At 48.7% G+C, this 23,660-nt stretch overlaps 1 protein-coding gene across 2 annotated transcripts; it reads left to right on the top strand.

Annotated features, from left to right (window-relative positions):
* The first annotated feature begins 8,046 nt into the window (after positions 1–8,046).
* On the top strand, positions 8,047–22,648 carry LOC133349258 (regulator of G-protein signaling 20-like). 2 transcript variants are annotated; one of them, XM_061562605.1, is made up of 5 exons: positions 8,047–8,436; positions 15,879–16,043; positions 18,063–18,155; positions 20,251–20,485; positions 21,053–22,648. In XM_061562605.1, exons 2-5 carry the CDS (start codon positions 15,901–15,903, stop codon positions 21,281–21,283), a joined length of 702 nt encoding a protein of 233 aa, XP_061418589.1. In that variant the 5' UTR covers positions 8,047–8,436; positions 15,879–15,900; the 3' UTR covers positions 21,284–22,648. The 2 variants fall into 2 exon arrangements, with proteins under 2 accessions (XP_061418589.1, XP_061418590.1); XM_061562606.1 differs by lacking the exon at positions 8,047–8,436 and adding an exon at positions 10,758–10,862.
* Positions 22,649–23,660: the final 1,012 nt, after the last annotated feature.

Below are 23,660 nucleotides of genomic sequence, written 5' to 3'. Positions count from 1 at the left end.
TATGGCGACTCCGGTGAATAGATATGCAACGATGTACGCATTATAGCCATTGCAATGCGATTTCGAATCATGGCTATTAGGATGTTATTTTGTTTTTTTTTCCAATTTGTAACAACGTTTTGCGTCAACAATATGCACTTCACACATCACGCGGCAGTAAATGTCAGTATAATGTGATCAGAGCGCCAGTACCTAACGCTTCCTGTACATAATACATTTCCACACAACACACAAAATAATAATAATAATAATAAAATGTTCAACATTGCCAAAGCGGATAGTTAAATCAATGTCATGTAACACGCCACCGAACACCAATTTGAGACTAACACGTTTCATAACACCCTGCTAAACTTCAAACAAGTTATTTTCCTGCATTATCTTTATTTTTTACTATGTTTTTTTTTTCCCGGAGAGCAGGGAATGTACATTTCCGCAAAAAAAATTATGATTGAATACTTGTCCCCGTGTTGCAGATACTATCGTCTCCATCTGGTGGATACAGAGGGCGCTACATCAGCCAGTGCAAGCACTGACGACGGTTGCGTTTAATCGCTGCGTCGATGTCATTAAATTGCCAACTTTAGACGGAATGTACTGCGATGTCCTCCAAGGGGAGGGGATTGCATTGCGTTGAATGAGACACAATTATGCCGTCACGTTTGGGTGAAGGCATCGTTTGTGTTGTTTGAAGAAGTAAAAATTAATATAGGACAATGCATCAGACGGCCACATGGCTGAAACAATTCAGAAATGATTTAAAGCTTTCGTGACTGCAGGGATTCATATTCTTGGTTCTTTCGGTAAAGTCACGTAGAAGGGAAATAATAAAATAATAAAAATATCAAACAATAAAAATTCTCACGACGTTTCGACTGCAACACAAGCAATCATCATCAGGTGAGATTTTTTCATCAATTACCTGATGATGATTGCTTGTGTTGCAGTCGAAACGTCGTGAGAATATTTATTGTTTTGTATTTTTATTATTTTATTATTTCCCTTCTACGTGACTTTACCGAAAGAACCAAGAATATAATTCAGAAATACTTTGCTGGAGCCCTAGAGCCGGTACCTCTGAGAATGTCGATTCGATCAAACATACATTTTTCAAGTCATTAAACATTATCTAAATCTTTCAAACCTAGACTCAAAACTCAATTCTTTAGAACTGCTTTTTGCGTTTAGTCTTGTCCTTCGACTAGCACGGTTGGCGACGTACTTTGCGATAGATGTTCAACAACCAGTACACGCAAACATTATTCCTAACGCTTGCCAGGGTCAGACGGATGACGTACAACACGTGTTTGCAACAACTCATCTGTAAATCTTGAGCTCTTTGAGCGGCGTTTATTGTCGCGCGGCGTTGTGTAAGACGAATGTGGAGGCGGGGTATTGTGCCGACAAATAGAACCCACACAACAGGATTAATCCCGGCAAACAAGTCACCGTTGTGGCCCAACGCTGACTGCATAAGATCTCCCCGACAATTCACCATGGCGGGCAATCCCCTCCGCACTCCTTCTTGGGGTGCGTGCATATCTCGTATCTCGTATTGCACGCGCAAAAAAAAGCGACGCAAAAGTCCACGAAATAAATCGAATAAAACTCAACGTTGTGTTTCAGTTTCCCGGCTGTAATTCCACGCTCGGGCCAGCGAGCTGGGTGGGTGCACGGGGCGGCAGGTGGTGGGATTCTCTGTAAGTGGAGAAGCTCCAAGTGCTGTGCGTAATCACTCACTCGGTCCATTATTTGCTCAGCTACATCATTCTATAAAAGCATTGTCTTTGTGACTGCCTCGGTACATCAACAACGAGGGAGCCGTAGCTTCTACTGGGGAGATGCCCTCTGCATTCATGTGACGCTTTAGAACGCCGCGGGCAAGAATCTGTACTGTGTGTTTGAGTTGTGCGAGTTCTGTGTGGTTCTTAATCCCACAACTAATACATGCGATGTTGTAAAACAGCAAACGTTAGGCGCTGTTCATTGGCTAGCATTTAATAGTCCAGATTTGTCTTGCTTTGCCGCTGGATAATTTTGTATTGGAAACCCCAATAGGCAGATGACTCAGAGCTTCCATTTGCATGCAGTGATAGAACGGACGTCTGTTGATACGTTATTCCCAGCAATGATTTACATCAATGCATAATGACTTTGTATGTAATGGATAGTTCACGGGTTTTAGATGAGCATTAGATAGTATTTCCGTATTTTGTTTGGTAGCGAATTTAACTAAATCGATAGAAAGTGAGCCCAGTTGAAATCTGCCCACGTTGGTTTAAGGTTTCGACTGTGGTGGTGGCGCACTGAGACTGAACGACCTAGATTTGAAGTTTTTGTGACTGCAAGTATCCATACTCTTTGGTTTTTCGGTAAAGTCACGTAGGTGAAAAATAATAAAAATGAAAACAACTAAATTAAATCACGACCGTTTCGGAAGCAACACAAGCCTCCGTCTTCAGGTGGAACCGCCACAGCAAAATACTTTAGAGCAACAACAAGAGAGCTTTCGATTTAAAGCTTTCGTGACTGCAGGGATTCATCTTCTTGGTTCTTTCGGTAAAGTCACGTGACTTTACCGAAAGAACCAAGAAGAACAAGAGAGCTGTTTCTCTGAACAGCTCTCTTAAAAGTTGTGATTTAATTTAGTTGTTTTCATTTTTATTATTTTTTACCTACGTGACTTTACTGAAAAAGCCAAAGAATACTGAACGACCTCTTTGTAAAGCCGTGATTGTCTCAAACGACTGATGCGGATTACAGTCACACTGGCTGCGGACCATGATCTGGATTGGATCAAAAATACGTCCACATATGAGCGTAATTATCTCCTTGATGAAAACACTGTTACAGAAAAGCCAATTTGTATGCCTATCGCAGTATGTATATTTCAGTATATCATGGGAACAAGTGGCCTGGTCTATTCCAGTCAAATCTGATGGATGCCTTACATTAAGTGGAAACGGGAGTCTACACCGCAATCGTTTAATGGCCCATCATCCACATCATGCAGAGTATGAAAATGGGGGTGATGCATGTTACGTAACGCAAGACAACGATCATCGCACGAGCACTCTCACGCTTTCTCACGCGCTCTCTCAACGCAGACTGCATGTGCGATGATTAAATCTGTAAGCTGCTGGCTTCGTGGTGGACAAAATTTTAAAAATGCGCACGCCACGTTTTGCGCTTTCGATGTTGCGTGGCCCGCGATTGGGCATTATCGCGAAACGTCATGGCCCAGTGACGTCGAGTGGTTGGAATGGGCCTTGCTGTACGGAATAAAGTAGGTGGATATCCAGCGCGTCACCGTCTTCGGAACCTGCTGGACGGACGCATTCGGCCCGTGAGCCCCGTGCAGTTACACCGCCTGCATCCCCCCCTCCCCCCCTCAACCATTATATATACGGAGTGGTATCTCTTGTAATTTCTCATTTACTTGATACAGCTATCGTGCTGTGACGGTTCCACCTGAAGACGGAAGCTTGTGTTGCCTCAGAAACGTCGTGATTTTTATTTTTATTTTATTTTTATTTTACTTTTATGAATTTGAATGTTTTTCACCTACCTGACTTTACCGAAAAAACCTAAGAATATGAATCCTTGCAGTCACGAAAGTTTAAAATCTAGAATGCAAACACATTGTCGCTGGCGCCGCTGCTACACGTACGCAAAAGCGCAGCTGCCCGTGGTATATGCCGACGACGCCGCTCACATTGGGACCATGAGTCACGGCAGCAGAGCCGCCCGCACAAACGCCAGACACGAACCCAGCCTTCACCGATGTGCACTTGGCCACGGGTTTTATTCCAGACCCTGACTCGTGTACAGAGGGAGTCCGCGTGTTTTCTCTCCCCGTAATGGTCGCGTCCATTTTTTCTCTGGGTCCTCCGGTTTTGCTCTCCGCAATTATAAACGTGCGTCGACATTATTTGGCCGCGACTATGAATCCCCACGTATGATATACGCCACTCCGATGAGTAATGACTTGTGGCCAGGTTGCCTGTGAGAAAAAAGCGAACAGCGCAGTGGGCTTGACCTGGTAAAATTAAATGCAGTAGTTTAGTTTCTGGTTCGTGTGCGCTGATGAACAGTGCTGGACATTTTCAAGCTTAATTTTAAAACATGATTTTTTTATGTATACTTGTGTGTTTCCCGGAGGGCAAAGACATCCTGACTCAGGCCCTGTCGCACACATCATCATCATTATCTCTATATAATTACTGTACTTGTATATATATAACCAGTTACGTCTGCTTGCTTGCCGACCTGTCCTGCTGGTGTGTGCGTGTGTTTGGATAAGATAACTCTCGTGCCTGATTGTGAATGTGGTTTGTAAACGCGTTGAGAGCCGTGTGTCATACGCCCATCCGCGGAGTTGCTGGGGTATGAGGCAGTACAGAAAGTAGGGTTAGAGCAAAACGTTGTGACGGTGGAGTGTGTTCCCCGCGTGCGCGTGAGGATTTCTCCAGCAACCTTGGTGCCTTCCCACATATAAACAAGTCCTTTCGCTACCCGTGGATTATTATCATCGCATCAGCTACAGCTGTGGAGGCGTGAGTGTAATCTTACGGCTTTCCCTTTGATTTTAAGTCGGTTATTCTCAAGAACGACTTGTACCATGAACATGATTACTCTGCGCAAATCAATACACCGATGAACACGTTTGAATGTCAGTGGCCGTACCCTGTGAATAAATAACAATTCACACAGCTCGTCTATTCAACCCACATCACTACACTGCTTGACACACTTAAGTTACGTACATCCCACAACATACACAGCACGCTGCACACACACACACACCATACTGTGAACACATACGCCTCACGCTACGTACACACGCTACGTTAAAGGTATAAGCAACGTACACACACGATATGAATACTCTATAGAAACATCGCATTACATGTATTGTACATATAGCTACACCAAACAGTCTGCATACTACCACACCACATATCACATGGCACAACTATGTCGCGGCGCTTATGCCAGGCTAGGTGCACATTGAGGCCACGTTAAATGTCGAAGGCCCGCTGGCAGGAGGTGCCATGGGTTGCCTGACTGAGATGACTGGCAAATGCACCAGCTGTGGTCCCCACTGTGCACATCAGACAACCACTCACAAGGAGTGGCGACTTCCTCCAATATTTGAGGCACAGCAGCACCAGCAGGGTCAATTGCACCGTGCCACGGGATGTTTTTCTGGCTGAAGGGTTTCCCCTCCCCCAAAGACCTCACAGAAATGCTCAGCAAAACATGCGAACCTGTTTTGGGGGGTCGGAGATAGAGTTTCCGTTCTTTCCCTTAGGATGGTGATATGTGTGGTGCTGCAAGTTACTTTGTTGATGGAGTTAAAGAGTGATTTGTTGAAGCAGTTTCTATTTCCTCAGCAATTCGCGACCACCACTCGTCCTTCCAGCGCCGCTCGGTACTAAAAAACAAAGTTATCGACGCCGACTTTAGAGCGTGGTTATGTTCTCAATTTGTCATTTTCGCGCATGATCTCACTGTGATCCACCAATTCCACCTCCAGACAATCGCGAGGATGTTTCTCTGATTCCCCCAGTGTTGTTCCCCTCCACGTCTAGAGACATAGAGTGCGTTTGTTAGTTTATTTGGTTGCTTTAAATTTCCAAATAAGCCACTACGTTGAGCTCCCACTTGTGATAACCAGGTTGCTTCTGGAAAATAGCTGTATCGCTCAGTGGGCCTTAACCTGGTACAACAACAAACATAGAAGGCTGGGCTGTATGCGCGCGTCACGACTCTCCTCATTGTTTATTCGGCTTCCTCTCGGGCCGTGGTAACAATAAAAGCGGACTGCGATGGAATCACCGATCTTGCTGATATTAGCCAATCGAATGAAGGGGGGGGGGGTGTCACATGATAACTTGATCCATGGATCGATTGGCAATCAATCGACACAGCTATCAACCCTCAAATTACGATGAACCCGGCATTTTTGAATGTTTGTTTTCGTTGGATTGGCTGAGCGGAATCCATACAATCAATCTCGATTTACGATCCCCAACACCATGTTTGGGCAAAGACACGGCCCCTTCGGCCAGAGGCACGCTCACTCGCTGCCACATCATGTCGGGGGGTGAGTGGGTGGGGGGGGGCAAATCTCTGATCGGTGATTCTGTTGGGTGTACGAGTTTATCCCTATCACAGCGCCACCGCTCCTAGGGCGAGGCGCCGCGTGGTGGCCACGGCGACTTACTGCAGGGCAGAGGTCGCAAACGGGTTTTGATAAGGATCATTACCCGTACCCGGCCGCACCAGGGTCGCAAACGGGTACCCGTACCCGGCCGGGTACGGGTAGGTTACGGGTATCGGGTACCTGATTGCGACCCCTGGGATGAAGCCATGTTGCAGGCGCGGGTGGGTTGATTCTAGGAACTTGAATTGTGAGAAGAGACAAGACGTTGGGAAATGAGTGACAAACAGTTACTCACCAGTGACTCACGGTCTACCCGTACCCGTACCCGGCCGCACCAGGGTCGCAAACGGGTAGCCGGGTATCGGGTAGGGTACGGGTATTGGGTACCCGGTTGCGACCTCTACTGCAGGGCTCATCCTGAAAGCCGGGCCACGGGGGGGGGGGGGGGGGGTCCCACTCGCAACGATTCCATTCTGATCTGCCTCGACGGGACATTGCGTGTGATGGCGAGTCTGTCCCAGGAGCGAGATGCCAATGCGTGCGTGGAGGTGCGCGCAGTCACGAGGGGGCTTCAGGCGGAGAGCTCGTGCACTTCCTGCTGTTCCTCCTCCGTCGAAGGAGCGCAGATTACAGGGATGAACGACACTGCACACGTAGCACGCGCATCGTCGTGTTCTTTAGATAACCGTATTTTGCTGCTATGTCCACGTGATAAGCCACTTCGTTGAGCTATCGTTTGTAGCCAGGTCGCTTCTGAGATAGAAGTTAATAGTTCCGTGGGCTTTATCTGGTAAGATAAAAGACGTAGTTAAGTTCAATTTGCACGTCTTTTTGTAAGTGATGTGTTTACCTTTCCTATACTTTTCACTCCTTTCGTGTTTTTTCGTTGTGTTTGTTGTTGTAACGTTCTGACCCGGCCTCGACCGGACATTGAGCTTCATAGCTCATCGGATTCCTCCAATTCCAATAAACGTCCCCATTCCACTGCGCCGCACGGCCAACAGTCGCTCTCTGTCCTGTGCATCGTCTTCCATGTGCCCGTTCATGTTCCGACGCGGCTCGACGGGTAAACAACCACCGGGGGTTGCTGCCTGCGGTGCCGTGCCGCCACCAGAGGCGATCAGCGTCGAGTCGCGACGAGCGCCGCGGTCGGGGCCGCGCACGCGGCAACGAACGCGTCCAGATGCTCGGGCCGCATTGCGAACGGCACAAACAGCGGGGCCGACTCGGAGCGGACGCGTGGCTGCAGGAAGCAATGAGACGACGGCGCGAACCAACACGGAACCGGACGAGCGCGAACGAATCGATGCAAACGAGAGAGAGAGAGCGAGAGAGGACAAGCGAGACGGGAACAAAGGAGACACGGAGTCAACGTACAACGCGGACCAAAAATCCGTTCTTGACTCGAACCCGTAATGACAACCAAATCGAGACATTGCGTCAATTATGGGGGGAGGGGAGGGAAGGAAAATCGTGGCGTTTCTAATGCTAAAGACAAAGCTCCCCCGTGTAGCCTCCACAGAGCGTAGGGGCAAGTGCTGTAGGCGATCACCTCGCGAGGCCGGCTGCAGCACGCGCACGGGGTGGGGTGGCCAGCGTCACGGGCCGCCATTGTATCCCCATTGTTGTCACACCGCACCAGCCACTGATTTAAGGCGAAGTCGACCTAGGGAAGAGCCATAACCGGTTGTTGGTCGCGAGCGAGCGAGAATCGATCTCGGCTAGCCGGGTTCGCAGCGCTGTGCGCTAAACAAACCGCTACACTACCGCTCCCCCCCCCCCCGTGCACAGAGAGAGAGAGAGACGGACACAGAGACCCTTCGGAGGTGGAGCCCTCGGGGGGGGGGGGGGGGCAACACCGGCGACGATCGTCTGGACGGGTGCTGCTCCTAGGGGCCTCCGCCTAGATCGACTCAGCCTAAAAAAACGAGTGTCCTGGCGCGATGCGTAAACGCCGCGGCTCGGGGGACAAAGACGGCGACCCGGGCGTGGTGCTGCTCGCCACCCACAACCCGCGCGCGGCTCTTCATCGGTGCTGCTCCTCGCTAACAGCCCCAACAGTCTATTAAGGCTACACGGGGAGGGCGTAGGGTGTGGGGTGTGAGCGAGTTGCATTTATTTATTTTATTAGTTTTTAACGATCCACATCATCAACAAGACGCGGGCCGTCTCACCGCTGCTGCTGCCGCTGCCGCTACGACATCTCGCCCGCGCGTGCAGCCGCGCTCGGAGCGCATGGACTCCGCTACGGTGGAGTCGAGCAACAGGTAACGAACGGGAGCAGCAGCAGCAGCAGTCTGTGCTTCACACACACACACCCGTGTGGCGGGTGTGTGTGTGTGCTATCGCTACACCAACTCTGTGTGTAATAATATGAGCGAGCGTGGTAGAGTGCGATGTCGTGCGGATTGCGCCACTGCGCTTGTGATGAAACCGGCGAATTGCGTTCCACGGCCACGGCTAACATCAGTGGCAGGTGATGTCTGGAATCAGTTCTGATCCCCCGACCCTCTTCCACCCCACCCCCAATCCGCCTTCCACTGCTCTTCACCAACCCGCACTGACCGGCGTGGTGAAGTATGGTCAGACAACCCACCCCCTCTCCCCATAGCTGAGACGGCGTAAGGATGGTCTTCATCCAGCAGTGGATTGCCAAAAAGGCCGTAAATAAAACTAATGTTACTAAATGCCCTTTAGATTGCGTTTGCATGCCGTGCATATATGGACCGTGTTCAGTATAGACTGTCGACTCTTCTAAGTTTGAACGTCCAGTATACAGCAGGCATGTCGTCTGCACGGACTGCTTTGGGTACATGGACGATGTGCAGCAGTATACCGTGTGTGCTGCGTCGACCTGTCTCGTCGACGACCACGCGTGTCTCGTCAATGTGAACACGGCGGTGTTGACAGAATTTGTGCGGATGTAGAGTAGGCGAAGCACGTGTTCACCGCGTGTGCAATGTGTGAAACACTCGTGCTCATTGTAAGCACCGTGCGCGTGCGTGTGTGCGTGCGTGTGTGTATGGGAGCGGTAGTGTAGCGGTTAGCGCGCTGCGCTATGAACCTGGCGACCCGGGTTCGATTCCCGCTCACGGCCAACACCAGTGACGATTATCTGAACCGGTCATGGGCCTCCCCTAGGTCGACTCAGCCTCAAATGAGTACCTGGTGAGGTGTGTAAACATCGCCACTGGGGCGACAAAGGCGGTCGGGCGTGGTGCTGGTCACCCACCCCCTCGTGTACCGTTCCGGCCTTCATAGGTGCTCGCTAACAGCACTTGCCCCTACAGTCTGTTAAGTCTATATGGGGGATCTTTGTCTTTGTTACGCACATGATGGACGTCACGTGAAGCGTGGTGTTTAAGTTAATTATGCAGACCAAGGTTCATCACATCGGCGTGGGCTATATGTTATCGTGTAAAACTAGTTATTAGTTTATGATTACGCAACGTATGTAACGTTCAATAATAACCGCGTGTATGCGTATATTCGTTATGTATATTCACGTACGGTCCGCTTATCTATGATGAGGGTTCTCCCCCGCTCCTTGTGGACACCGAGGGTCATTTAAACCATACTTCACCACAGTGGCCAGTAGAGGCTGTGGGGAATCGCTGGATCCGCATTGCACAAGGCTCCAACTCCAGCGGCACTGACGCACTCCGACCGATTTGGCCATAGGCAACGTTCAATGTATCCCACGGCGTAATAGCACGCGTAAAAGTGAAGCGTTCCGCGCATAATGCACGTTCACTCGACACGTGACAGTCATTGTGCAATTGAGACACGTGTGTTTGCTACGCACCCCTCCACACTTACACGTAATGTTCTCTCCGCCGAGCCGCTGTGTACGTGCGTGTTCACGACACGAGATCGTTGCTCATCATGAAGGCTCTGCACGGCTCTGGCACGGGTTGTCCGGTTTCTTCCGACAAACGAACAGCGCACGAATGGTATTTTGCCAACTATCAAAGTGGCAGGACGCGCCTGTGAATGAAATCATAAAACCGTCCCGAGACTCGGCGAGTCTTGCCTGGGTAAACAGCAGAGAGTGGCGGTTATTAACTCACAATTTGAATACGAAACGAATGGTCAATGTTGTGGGTTTACTCCTCAACACGCCGTAGTAACCAATTGCCATGTTGTGTTTACGTGGCAAACCTTACTGATTGGCCGTGTCGGGTGGTGGCGGGTTTAACGACACATTTATACGAACGCGATCTAACCCACGAAAAAAACAATCGCCTCTATGATGGATTTGAACACGCTGCGCCGTTCGCGAGCACCCTCGATCGGCCGCGTGCGTCGCCGTACGCGTGCGTTCATCAGCGCCGGGAGAAGGGACTCCACGCGCGACTGTGCACGACGGGGCAGGCGAACACCGCGGGCCACCATCGCGACGCGCTCCTCCGATAATCCCGTGCGGTCAAATCGAGAGAGTGGCGCGAGGCGCGCGCCTGACGGATTCGAATGGGAAGATGCGTAAAAGTGCGCGGGCGTTGGAGCGCGAAGGAAACCGAGAGAGAGAGAGAGCGGGGAAGAGAGGGGAGAGAGGGGGGGACGGCTCCTACACGTGATGGACACGCATGTTATATGACACGCACGCTCGGAGCAAGCAGCAGGCTCATCCCCGGCAGCGTCACCATCATTCCAGCCGTCACGGCAGCCGCATGCCTTCGAGATCCTGGAAAAGGTTGTACTGTACTGCGCGCGCGCGTGTGTGTGTGTTTGTGTAAGGTACGCGTCTATGGGGAGCGGTGGCGTAGTGTTAACGCACTGCGCTACGAAGCCGGCGTCTCCAGTATGTATCATTCCTGGTCACGGCTATAATATCATTGGCGAGTGGTATCTGAACCGCTCCCGAGTCTCCACTGTATCGACCCGGCTTGACTATCGAGTACTTGGTGCGGTGTGTAAACATGAGCACAGGGAGAGACAAAGGCGGCCGCGCGCGGTACTGGTAACACACAATCCCCTCGTGTGTCGTAGGCTTTCGCTAACAGCACTTGTCTCAGCAGCCTGCTACACGAGGAATCTGTATCTTTGTACGCATGTGTGTTTGTTACACAGCAATTTTTTTTTACGCAGGGAGGGACAATTTTGCTGCGGTGGTTCGGTGGTGCTGAGCCTTAACATTATTGATGTGGTTACAACGACGATGATGATCATTTAATGAACGTGCGTGCGGGAGTGCATGGCTTTCGACAGCAAGTAGACTTAAGAGACAGATCTGTCCCACTCCAGGATTGCAATGCCGCTCGTTGTATCTCGCTATGCAATCTCACAGGGCGTGAGCCCGAGCAGAGAAAACTGCGATTTAGTATTCCGTGTGTTGGCCCTGCTCGTCTGCTCCTACTGGAGGCGACTGCCCCGCACATTAGCTCGATGCGTGTGCGTACAACACATCATTTACAAAGCGACGACGGTGCGGCGTTAATGACGATGGCAGTGATGTCGATGTGCGTTGGATTTCTGAGTCGACACCTCGGGCACAGCTAAGAGAGACACCCACATTTTGACGAGACAAAAAAATCGTGGTTTTCCGAGTCCGCGTTTTCCTCCATTCAACAGGGTGACATGAATGCTGATTGTGCTGACAATGGACCCTTTGAATACACTAAAACTAAACTATATATTTTATTTTACAAGGAAAGGTTCGCTGAGCTGTATAAGCTCTTTTTCAAGAAGCGATCTGGTCACAAATGATAGCGCAACGAAGTGGCATATCACGTGGACGTTTTATAGCAGCCACATATTCTAAACGCACGGTGTCTTAAATGTGGAGGAAAGACCCGAATAAAAATCCACACAACCACGGGGAGAGAGACATGCAAACGCCAAATATATAGGTGTCAGGTTTGGGATCGAACCCACGACCTCCTGCATACCAGGCGAGGTAGTTAACATCTCGCCACAGTAGCACACGAACTGTAGATTCAGTATCGAGTCAGTAGCCAGCAGTTGCACACATTAAATACAATTGTAGTGGAGTAGAACTCATCCGTGACGAAATGTGTTGGGGGAGGAGAGGGGGGAAAACTTCGTGTCCGCTTGTAATTGTGATTAACTTCTACACGCATGCTTTACCTGGCGTGGTGAAATGTTAACTCCCTCGCCTGGTATACAGGAGGTCGTGGGTTCGATCCAGACCCTTGACGCCTGCTGCTGTATATTTCAAGTATGCATGTCTCCCGTGGTCGCGTGGATATTTCTCCGGGTCCTCCAGATTTTCCCTCCACATTTAGAAACATGCGTTGAGAGTATTCGGCTGCTGTGAATTTTACACGTGATAAGCTACTTCGTTGAGCTATCATTTGTGGACAGGCCGCTTCTAAAATAAATATATATATATATATCTCAGTGAGCCTTGCCTGGTAACATTTAAAGTTATGAGTTTACTCACCACACCTGCGCATACTCTTGAGCAAATGTGACTGATAGACAGCAGTGGTACAAAGATAGATAACTGTGGACTCGTTTCGTCCTTTATTAGGACTCATGAAGAACAGTCAGCTATGCTCACTGCTACCAAGTGAGTTTGAAACCTGCCAGTCCAGTCACATTTGCACGAATCTATTTTGATGGTGATCTAAGACAAGAGGGCCAAAATGCACTTCTACAGGAACACGTTGATGGGTTTTTTGAATGTGCACAGAGGCCGTGTGTTTTTTTTATGTCTCCACGTTTTTTATCGTCGTTGGGAAGGTATAATTTTGAAGCCGTACTATTGTTCCGTCAGAATGGGTTTTTCTCATCATTTACAGATTTGATTGATTGTGCAGAATCCTTGAGCGATTGCCCAGCTCTATGTACATGTACAGCCGTTTTAGTCAATCCACTGCTGGATGAGGGCTTCCACACGCCGTGCCGGTCGCGAAGAGTGATTTGACTGGATTTCACAACGCTGTTCAGTCGGGGTTGGTGAAGGCCAAAAGGTCATCGGGTCACGGATCGTTCAAACTGAAGTTTCGCGGATCTTTGGATCTTGAGGTGGTCACATCTTCAGATTGCTTGCTATTCACATCAATAACAGTTGATTTTTTCATGCAGCGTCCACCACCTCGTGCCAAAGTAGCCTATAACACCCTTGTGTACATGGCAGTCGCCCTTCCAAGCATTATCCAGACTCCATCCAGCGTTTACTGCAAGATCTAAACCATGTCCAGTGCTCGCTGAGCTGCATTGGCTTCCGGTTACCGAACAAATAATTCTAAGTTCGCACTCATTACACACAAAGTGCTTGCCACAAATGAACCTGCAACACCTTGCTGAAGCATAAACCATCACGCAAACTCCAGTCATCCTCGCAGTGGCTTTTGGCTAATCATAGAACAAAGGCGGTCACCGCATCGCACGCGTTCAGATGCGCTTCTGCGGCCGTCTGGAACGCTCTTCCTTCCGATATTAGGAAGCCACTGGAGCCATGCACTTATAAATCCAGACTGAAAACTCATTTCTTTACAACTGCTTTTGTGTTAAGTTTGTTGTCCTTCCCCCGCACCTCTGATTAGCATGGTTAGCTATGTAAGGAGCGAAAAAAGTTCAACATAAATACAGTACATAGCTTGTGACGAGATGGGATACATTCTGAGCGATCTACGCAGATATGCATTACTAGAATGCTGACATTGTGATAATTTACTTTATCAATGATGTATATTTTATGGTATAAGATGTTGAATGTATTATAAGTTAGATTATCCACTTGGGGTCAAGTCAGAATTCTCAGAAATGTGTACCTATATTTTAGTCTACAATTACACCTCATCCAGTAATCGCAGCACTATAGAGTATGCGACTTGTGAATTATAGTTGTGTAGAAAACGTAGTTTTGTTTCAATGCCTTTGTTTATAGTGTAACGCAGCGACAGCACTGGCATGCATTGCACTGCGGTGTCAAGCTGGCCACTCCGAGTTTGATTCCAGCCACAGCTAAGAGCAGCGGCGAGTGACATCCGAACCGGTCCTGGGGTCCCTCCCTCCCCCGCCTTCACCAACCGGCACTGACCAACGTGGTGCAGTAAGTCGGGTCAAATACCCCCCCCCCCCGCCACGATCCGAGGATCCGTAAAGCGTGCGTAGGCCCTCATCCAGAAGTGGATTGACAAAAATCTGTAAACGTAGTTTTTTTTAATGCATGTGTGCGCACGTGTATGCTAGTCGTACGTGTTTATAAAAGGCCCCGCTCCGTTTACGTATCTGTGTTGGTGCTGCATGCCGGCACTTGTGGCATCGTGCTCGAGTGTCACCGATGGTTGTCCGACGAATACACACTACGCTCCGTCACAGGAATGCGATATTTTCACCACTGCCCGCAAAGCTCTTAACGAGGCGAGCAAAGCCGCATGCTCATTGCAGGAGGCAACGACTTGTCGAGCACGCGAACCAACGAACAATAATTCATGATGGTTGAACTCCTGGTCATGGTTAAGCATCGAGTGGTGGCAATTGTCAGAAGAACCTCCCCTGCCCGCCCGCACCCCTCCAGAGGAGATTGTCAGTGGTCAAGTCGAGATGTGGCGAGGGGATGGAGGGTCTCACTCGCAGCTGGGTGGGGGGGGAGGCAGGGAAGTTGCAGATGCAGGAGATGTTACACAGATGGAAGTTTGAGGCTCTGCGTGAAGTTGGGATGTGGGAAAAGAGAGGTCGATGAGAAATATGAGCGTGAGATCCTCAAGAGGGCATTGACTACAGAGCAATCTCGGTGGAATTTTCCTTTTTTGCAAAAAACAAGATTGAACTGGGTCATGGTGGAGACCATGGCAGAAGATACTTCATTGCACTCTTTCCTATTAAATGTAGAATGGAAATCTGCAGTGATGTTGGGATCCAATGTAGGTTTTTTTTCTTCCTCCAGGATTTCAATAACAGCAGCAGTCTTGAGGGCTTGTGGAGCAGTTCCAGAAGAGTTTTGAGGCATAAGCTCCACGTACAGATTATTCGCAGGTGAAGTGATGCAGTCCATAGTCAATACAGCACTGGGGAGACGAAGTGGACACGTGATGCTGGTCACCCCAGCATCACGTGATCTATTAGTGCTGGCTCACACCTGATCCAGACGTTTGGAGGCAACGGGGTGGCTCAGAGATGCTCCTAAAATAAGAGCCATGAGACTCGGCAAGGCTTTCCCAGATAAATACACTCAATTGTTACATTTATATTGAAAGACGGAAAGATGAACACGAGGATTAGAGAACATAACGCAGGTCAATAGCATTCAAACAATTATGAAAAGTGGGCTTTGCGCCGAAACACATCGCAAGAAAGTACAATGAGTGTGAGCAGCAGCGAAAGAATGAAACACATCCGAGAGGACTTCTGAAGAGGCGATGAGACTCGTGAAAACAGCTCGTATGCAAGGTGCAAGGTGAATTATTACATTTTAGGATTGTGAAAGACGGTGCCGGATCGGAGAGACCTTCATCCACCAGTGGATTGACCGTGGCCAACGGTGTTCCAGTATCGCAACGGTGTCAATATGAATGTTGCCTATATTCTTACTTGATACAGCTATCGTGCTGTGACGGTTCCACCTGAAGACGGAAGCTTGTGTTGCCTCCGAAACGTCGTGATTTTTATTTTATTTTACTTTTAATAATTTAATTTTTTTACCTACGTGACTTTACCGAAAAAACCTAAGAATATGAATACTTGCAGTCACGAAAGCTTCAAATCTATAATTAATGGTGCCGTGTGTGTTCCTGTGCAGCTAAGCTGGGGCTCCAGCACAGATGCCTCGCCCTGTGAAGGGGCCCTCCCAGCCCGGCGGCGGGGAGGACAGCGCAGAAGCCGAGGAGACCGGGGGCGCAGAGGGGGCAGGGGCCGACAGGGACGCGTGCTGCTTCTGCTGGTGCTGCTGCTGCTCGTGCTCCTGGTGCGTGACCCCCCCTCCGCTTGGGGGGACCGAGCCCGACAGGGGCAGTGGGACACGCGGCAAGGGAGATATTCCTACAGCAGCTCTTCCCGGTAGAGGTGCAATGATGCACCGGATTCATCGATCGGTTGTGGTGATTGGGTTTTTTTGCACATTATATTGCAATTGTGCGCGACTTTTGCGGGAAAGGAACGTTTTAATTCGGGGCTCTGCATCCAGCGGTGCATTATTCCATGTGAGAGAATGTCGCGGAACATGACGTCACAGAACAACATGAGGTCACTGCAGAAGGCCTCTTTATCCACACTAAGGTCACAACTTTTATATGCACTGCAAAAAAGTGTCCATCACATGTCAATCAAACCAACAATTTTAAGTCAATCCTCGGGAGCAAGACTGAGATTATCAACTCAATACAACTTTAGAACCTCCGATTAGTACATGACTACATGCGGTGTGTGAAATACAAACATACATACAGAACCACGTATAATCATCGGTATCCATCGAGAGCAGTGGTTCTGAATCTGGGATGCCCGCACCCACTGGGGGTGTGCGAGATGCCCTGTCTGGGGGGTGCGAGACGTGGCCAGATTTTTTTCGGAGGTAAAATCATCGAAAGACATATTAAGCACGGGCACGTAAGCACAACTGCTGTGCTTCATGAAACCTGTGCTTATTAACAGTAGACATTTTTAACGATTGACAACCAAAGGGGTGCAAGGCTGCAGTAAAGGTTAAGAACCACTGGTCGAGTAACAGCCAGGATCTGGGTGGTGCCATCTCAGTGCCGACTCCTGAGCCTCCCGGACCCTATTACGACGTTAATATCGATTCTTCAGGCTCACATTTCAAGCATCAAATCTCAAGAGTAATGTAATGTCAACGTTACAAACGATGTGCAAATTAAATGCACAAAGGCGAAGGGAGTGAACAACAATGTACCAAACAAGACGGAATGAGAAACAATACAAATGAGATGGCAAAAGCAAAACTAAAAGAGATATAAACATTCTTGAATCACGGCCCTGATTATCAACAATTTATGTCATCCCTAAAAGCATAAATTATTACGCTCAGTATTTAGCCTGGGTTTTGGGGACCCCAAGGGAAGCGTAGGCATCAATATGGGTCCATAAAAAGGTCTAAGGGGGTCCAGAGGTGATTCGGAACGAGTAGCAAGGGGTCTGTAAAGACAGAAGAAAGAGCAAGGGGTCTGCGAAGACAGAAGGACGCATCAAAGTTGACGCAGTAAATACCACATCACAGTTACATATACTGGACAATCATATTCCGGCAGAGAAAGTTTAGGAAGCTGTGGTCTGCATTAGACAGTGTGCAGGTAAGGCACACGAGGATGAAACGTTAATATACTCTTTAACTCAACAAGTAAAAGTTTCTCTATTCGCGAAAATATAACAAAAAAACACAATATTCACCTTACCTATTGCATTTTTTTGCTTTGGCGTTTACAATTCTTGCAACGTGACCTCTGTTACGACACGGCAATCGTCCTCCTCAAACGTCGAATCGCAACCTCACAACGCAGCTTTACCTTTGACCAAAAAAAAATATTGCAACACTGAGCCGCGATTATATCACTTTGGGCACCGAGGCGGTGAGTGGCAGCGGGACGCTTGAGGAAAGGTCACGCGCGCGGCACCCCAGATTGGTGCGACATGGGCCCCCCCCCCCCCCCGAGCCGTTAAAACTCGACTAAAAATATCCCCGAGTCGATTCTCACGGGACTCATTTGTTACAGTTGTCAGGGAGACGCGACAGAATGTCACAGATAAGAGGCTCGCATTGTTATTGGCCGTTGCGACCGCATTACAGTGCGATGCGCGTACAGGAGATCGATACGGGAGACGGGGGGGGGGGGGGGGGGGTGGCGGTGGGGCTACTCTCGAACGCGAAGCTCAGTGCTGGAGAGACGACGGCGCTCGGTTTCAACGGTGGCTTCCTTGCGCCGAGGCGTTGCTCTTGACTTGTGCTTCAACTCCCGTGCGCCGAATGTAGTCTCGCGCCCCAGGGCGAAGAATCGCCGACGTCCTCTCGGAAGAACTCACACACGACGCGCACCGAGGACTGCACCGACTCGGAGGCCACGAGGTGTGGATTTTTTTCCGCCGTTTTCAAATTCACGCGGGGAAAAAGCTGACGGGCATAAACATTTTTCCCGGACGTAAAGATTGTTGTTGTTTTTTGTTCTTAGTGTAGTGAGCGACTTCTGAGACATGTCGTGTAGAAGGCTTCTTATTTTTTAAGAGCACACTGGGCGATACATTTATGTAACGCAGCTACACATAGCCGACCCGAACACACAACCCCATCGTCGGCGTCAAACTACGCAGCTGCCCGACCAGCGCAGTGACGGCGACGGTGAGAGCCTTGCAGGAGATCGGCCACGTGGCCGGACGACGAAGAGAGATGATGGCGAGCAGCGACGCAGCCAGGACCCGCAACAGCACCGAACCTTCTCTGGTTCGGCCCCCCTTATATACGCTCCAGCGTGGCCAAGCCCCGCCTCCGGCCATGCCCCCTTCTAGAACCCTCGAGCAGTTCCCGGAGCTGCTCAACTGACTCCGCCTTCCACCTTTACCCCAGATACGCCCTCCTCGTAATTAGGCATTACGTAATGTACCCATAACAACAATTACCCCTTCAGGCAGACAGGTGGCACCCTGTCATTACATCAGTATGGATCATCGAAGTATATACGGGGTGGGGGGGGGGGGTGAACAACGCATCGATTGTTAGGCTTGTGATATACATGCATCACATCGCTATTGTAAGAATCGGTATTGTTGTACGCGATGGGTTGACTTCACTCCGGCAGCCACTTGAGCTGCAACCATTCAGAGCAATGTTGAACACAGAATTGGTTCTTGAATGGACTCGGAAACCACGATTTCTGACAGTTACATCGTCGGAATGCGGGATGCGTCATTCACCTCACCCAAAACTCCTCTTTCGAGCATACCACAGCGCCAAATCCTGTCGTACGTCACAGACCAAGTTAAAGTGCCAGCATCAAAGTCTGTTTAAAATGAATGGCTCCAATATGGGTTTTTTTTATTTGGCATCAGGTTTTTATTTTTATTTAAATGTCTCGTTATATTCCGATCGTATTATAATTGTGCCATTGGCACTGTCATGACAGAAACATTTATCCGTTCCGACCTTGCCTAGAGCAATGCATCACGATGCAAGAGAATGATCCGGAGATGGTGATAAATCCCTCCAATGACCCCCTAATACACATTGGAAGTGCTGCAGCCTTGCACGCAACCTGCTGTAGAGATGTTTGTCTATATATATAAATACATGTTTATGGACTAAAAGTGAAACCTTACGTTTAAAAGAGAGGTTTTCTTTCGTGCAGTCGTTGGTAACCGCCAAGCTAAGACCGTCAACTTGCTACACTTTAAAACCTGGTTTAATCAAAGGTGGCAGAACCCAAATTAGAACCTAAGATCTCAGTGTTGCTGGATCAGTCATCAACTCCTGAGCTACCGAGCCACCCACTTTTAATAAATATACAATGTATAACAATCGTAAATGATGTGAAGAGCTGGGTAAAATTAAATGTCAGCCTCTATCCTGAAGTTGGGCTGCTCCAGATAAATACGGACAAAATAACTTAGAGGAATACAATTAAGAGAGCATAACATAATTTGAATACCGAGGACAATTATTATAAGTGGACCAGAGTCATAATGATGAAAGCCAACGAGCAGAACAGTGTATTTGTGGAGCTGAATTTAATTATGAAAAGCAGCCAATCAAACCAATGACCATACTCTTTGTTTCTTTCGGTAAAGTCACGTAGGTAGCTTGAAATCAAGATTAAACCAATGACTGTTTTGGTGAAAATATACATGTTTAAAAAAATAGCACAAATTTTTCTGCTACATGTTTTATATTTCTTCACGATATTCGTTTTCCTATTTTCATCATTTTAACACGTGGAAAACCAAGGCCCTAATTTTTGTACTTATCACGTACGTTAACGTTTAGAAAATTCTGAGAAAGGCTTGTAGCTTCACCACGATGTTTGGAGCTACCCGATCTTTCAGAAAGAAAATGCCAAATAAAACACATGTGGCCCATTTTGTCGGTTTCACTGATAGAAGAGGCCGAATGAGTTTGCAGCCATTAACCCGGCCTACGACCCCCCCCCCCTCCACGCAATCGCCACGCGCAGCGGGCGGGCCGGTGCGGACGAGGTGCTGGCGTGGGGTCGGTCGTTCGAGCGTCTCGTACGCAGCCCCACGGGCCGCGCGCACTTCCGCCACTTCCTGCGCGGCGAATTCAGCGAGGACAACCTGCTCTTCTGGCTTGCGTGCGAGGAGCTGCGAGTCGGCACAGACGAGGCCTCCCTACCCGAGCGCATGAGGACCATCTATGAGGAGTACATTTCCATCCTTTCGCCCAGGGAGGTGAGCGTCCGTCGCTCGGTGTGGCACCCCCCACCCCCCCACGCTCAACGTAATTCAGCGTCTCACACAGCAACAACCTTCTTCTGTGTTCCGTACGGTCGCGTAGCGTGGTTGGCATGGCCCCTTGTGCAGTGAATGAAACGGGGCTCCCCACTCTTCCATCACCGTGTATATTCACACATGGCGCTGGTACGTTTCACACGAGTGTCTTCAACGATGTATACCGAGGCGTCTTTGTATCACGCGAGTTCACATGTGTACACACACCCACGAATCACGACCACCCGCCGGCAGAACTTGACACTGCCGCCCCTACCAACTCCCAACATCTGCCACCGCCCTCGGAAAATGCCTACGTTGCCTACTACGCCTAAAGCCGGCACCCCCCCCACTTTCCACCAACCCCATTTTCATAACCCAGCATCTGGGGCTCTCCGGCCCGTGGGCCCTAGTATATTTGTACCACCTGCACACTCGATAGCTTACACCACTTGTCTCAATTTGTCCGATATCTCTAACCCCGGGTACAGGGGAGCAGGCGGATGATTTACGCCACCGTGTGCGCAGGTAAGCCTCGACTCGCGCGCCCGCGAGGCCATCAACGAGGGGATGGAGGAGCCGGACTTGGGCACGTTCGACGAGGCGCAGCAGCAGATCTACATGCTCATGCAGAGGGACTCGTATCCGCGCTTCCTCGCCTCCGAGCACTACCGCTCGCTGCTCCAGGGCGCCCCCGACAAGAGCACGGCAGCCGTCTCGCCGTGCGTGGACACCAGCCCCACGGTGGTCAAGCCGTGAATGGGACTCTCTTAAAATCCCTTTTCTGCAGGGACTCGCGCCCCATAAACCCGAGGCGACGCTATCACGGGATTTGACTGTGCACTCTCAAGGACAGCAATCATATGGTGGCTCACGCCGTGGCCGATTGGGTCATCACGACTGGTGCACGCCTGCAAGGATTGTTAAGTTATATTCAGGTATATAATAGTAAAAGAGGACCGTGACCAATAAGTGGCAACCGAGAAGCCATACAAATCGTGCATTAGCTCATATACGTCACCTCTAAATATATTAATACATATACGTACCCTACTACTCCCGTTACATAGTACTGTGCTTGCATGTTGACCTTTAAACACAAGGATGGCGTAGGGACAAAATACATGTCTCCGCATCATGATATTTAAACAAATCATACGGGATTTAAAAACAATTGCTGTTGTTAGATATTGGCCCACAGGGCCCAAAGGTGAATAATTATTTTTATGAGGAGAGATCAACTTTTGTCTGTCCATGTTACCCATGATTCCCTGCAGTAGTATATGATTTTTTACATGTAAATTATGTATTTGCTTTGACATAGTGTATACATACACAATTAAACTTTTTCATATTTAATATGGTCACTCTTATCCATGCCATATGGGTGGTGTTCCTTAATTTCTCCTGTCTGCACTGTGTATCCAGCATTATATTTTTATAACAATAATCAACCACATTGGCGCATCTCAATTCAGTCTAAGTGGTTGCTCATGAAATGGTCATGGGGAAAAAGTAGAAAATAAATATTTAAATAACTCCTCTTGAAACCGCTGTGCCACTCTAAGCTCCCTCCCGACTCTACCTCTCGCTTCAAAATTCTGACCCCCCCCCCCCATACTTGACCCAAGCCCATTAACTCCCCTTCCCCCACACCCGATGTCTCTCTGCACACATCCACGCAATGTGCCAACTGTCAAAAACTCCAAAGTAGTCTGCAATCACTTCCATGAAGCCAAGAGGCAAAAGCTGGCTTGAAGTGGCCCCTACCACTCTTAATAAGCCTCCGCTCTGCACCATCTCAGAGAATGCTTCACAAGCTCTGGTGGGAATTTTTTGTTAATAATATAATCACTGTTCTCATGCCTGTAGGAGGTCAAAAAAGCTTTTATACGTTTGCGTGCCTGACCGACATCTTGTATGTTAAGCAGTAGCTTAGGCACACTGTACCCAATACTGCGACTTAGAACATCGGCAATACATTAACAAACACCTTGACTGTACATGACTGAGTGTACTTGTGGTAAGTACTTTCGTTCCAAGAACAATCACATATCAGTGAGGTGGTGTTGTCGTGGCCAGAGCTAATGTGGAAAAGGTGAAAAACGCTGCGCTATTTATAAACTTGAGGATATAGATCATATTGCCTCATCGTATTTTATGTGGCTTGTCGATACGTGGTGGTGGTACTGTTAGCGTTGCATCATCAATACGTGCAAACACTCAAGTCATTTATAAATATATATTCACACACCGAAACCACAAATCCCTGCCAAGCTCCTGTTCCAAGGCTTAATTATGTTTGGTGACGAGTGACGTGTGTACACAGCTGCATTAACACTAAGTGCACACAAACCTAATGGCGTTGTACAGGGTACAACCAATCCATGTAATGTGTACTTAAGAAAGAGTACAAATAGTTGACAAACATGGCAAAAAATTCCACCCTTTGCCCAGTGCTAGGCACTGGGGTAAATGGTAGGCAAATGCCACGTGACACCAAGGCCAATTAAATAATGGCACACAACAATATACTCTCTAGGCCAATTAGGCATAAATATTGGAGTGTTGGTTTGACATTGTCTACCTTTTCCTACCGCTCAGTGTGCCTCAGCAGTTCTCCCGCTATATTTTATCACCCCAAGACGATTTGCTTGTGTTGCGATCGAAACGTCGTGAATTTTTATGATTTTTCTATCTACGTGACTTTACCGAAAGACCCAAAGAGTATATTTCTTGTGCGATGCCTCAAGATGCCTTTTTAACCTTCAGGATTAAATGCGATTAAAAAACTTAAATGTCACTGTATGTAAATAGGCATACCATTTGCAGGATTTATATAAAAAATAATTTTAATTCCATAGGGAGGCATGAGTTAACTATTTAGCTTCCAATTATTGTTGATAGATGTGCAGTTGCCATATGCTTATAGGCAGAGCCATCCCTAGGCTACGGCGAATAGGGGCACTACCCCGGGCCCTGCACTTTGGGGGGCCCCATGCTTTGGCACGAACATTAACGTGAAAAATGGAGGTTGCATCCATACGCAGTGGTTTGCACTGATAAAAGGAAACCACACTGATAAAGAGTCAATCTTCCAAAAGGCAAATGTTTAGGAAAGATACACAGAAACTCT

This window comes from Lethenteron reissneri, chromosome 29 (assembly GCF_015708825.2).
Source record: "Lethenteron reissneri isolate LAM-NWPU_2019-01 chromosome 29, ASM1570882v1, whole genome shotgun sequence".
NCBI lineage: Eukaryota > Metazoa > Chordata > Hyperoartia > Petromyzontiformes > Petromyzontidae > Lethenteron > Lethenteron reissneri.
The sequence above is the reverse complement of the archived record's forward strand: the minus strand, read 5'-3'. Positions and strand labels throughout refer to the sequence as shown.

What these genes read in the sequence shown, in the direction of transcription:
- LOC133349258 (XM_061562605.1), top strand. Translation starts at nt 15,901, where the DNA reads ATGCCTCGCCCTGTGAAGGGGCCCTCCCAGCCCGGCGGCGGGGAGGAC. An exon ending in ACCGACTCGGAGGCCACGAG is followed by an intron (nt 18,156 to 20,250) that starts GTGTGGATTTTT and finishes CGCCACGCGCAG; the next exon opens with CGGGCGGGCCGGTGCGGACG. An exon ending in CCATCCTTTCGCCCAGGGAG is followed by an intron (nt 20,486 to 21,052) that starts GTGAGCGTCCGT and finishes CCGTGTGCGCAG; the next exon opens with GTAAGCCTCGACTCGCGCGC.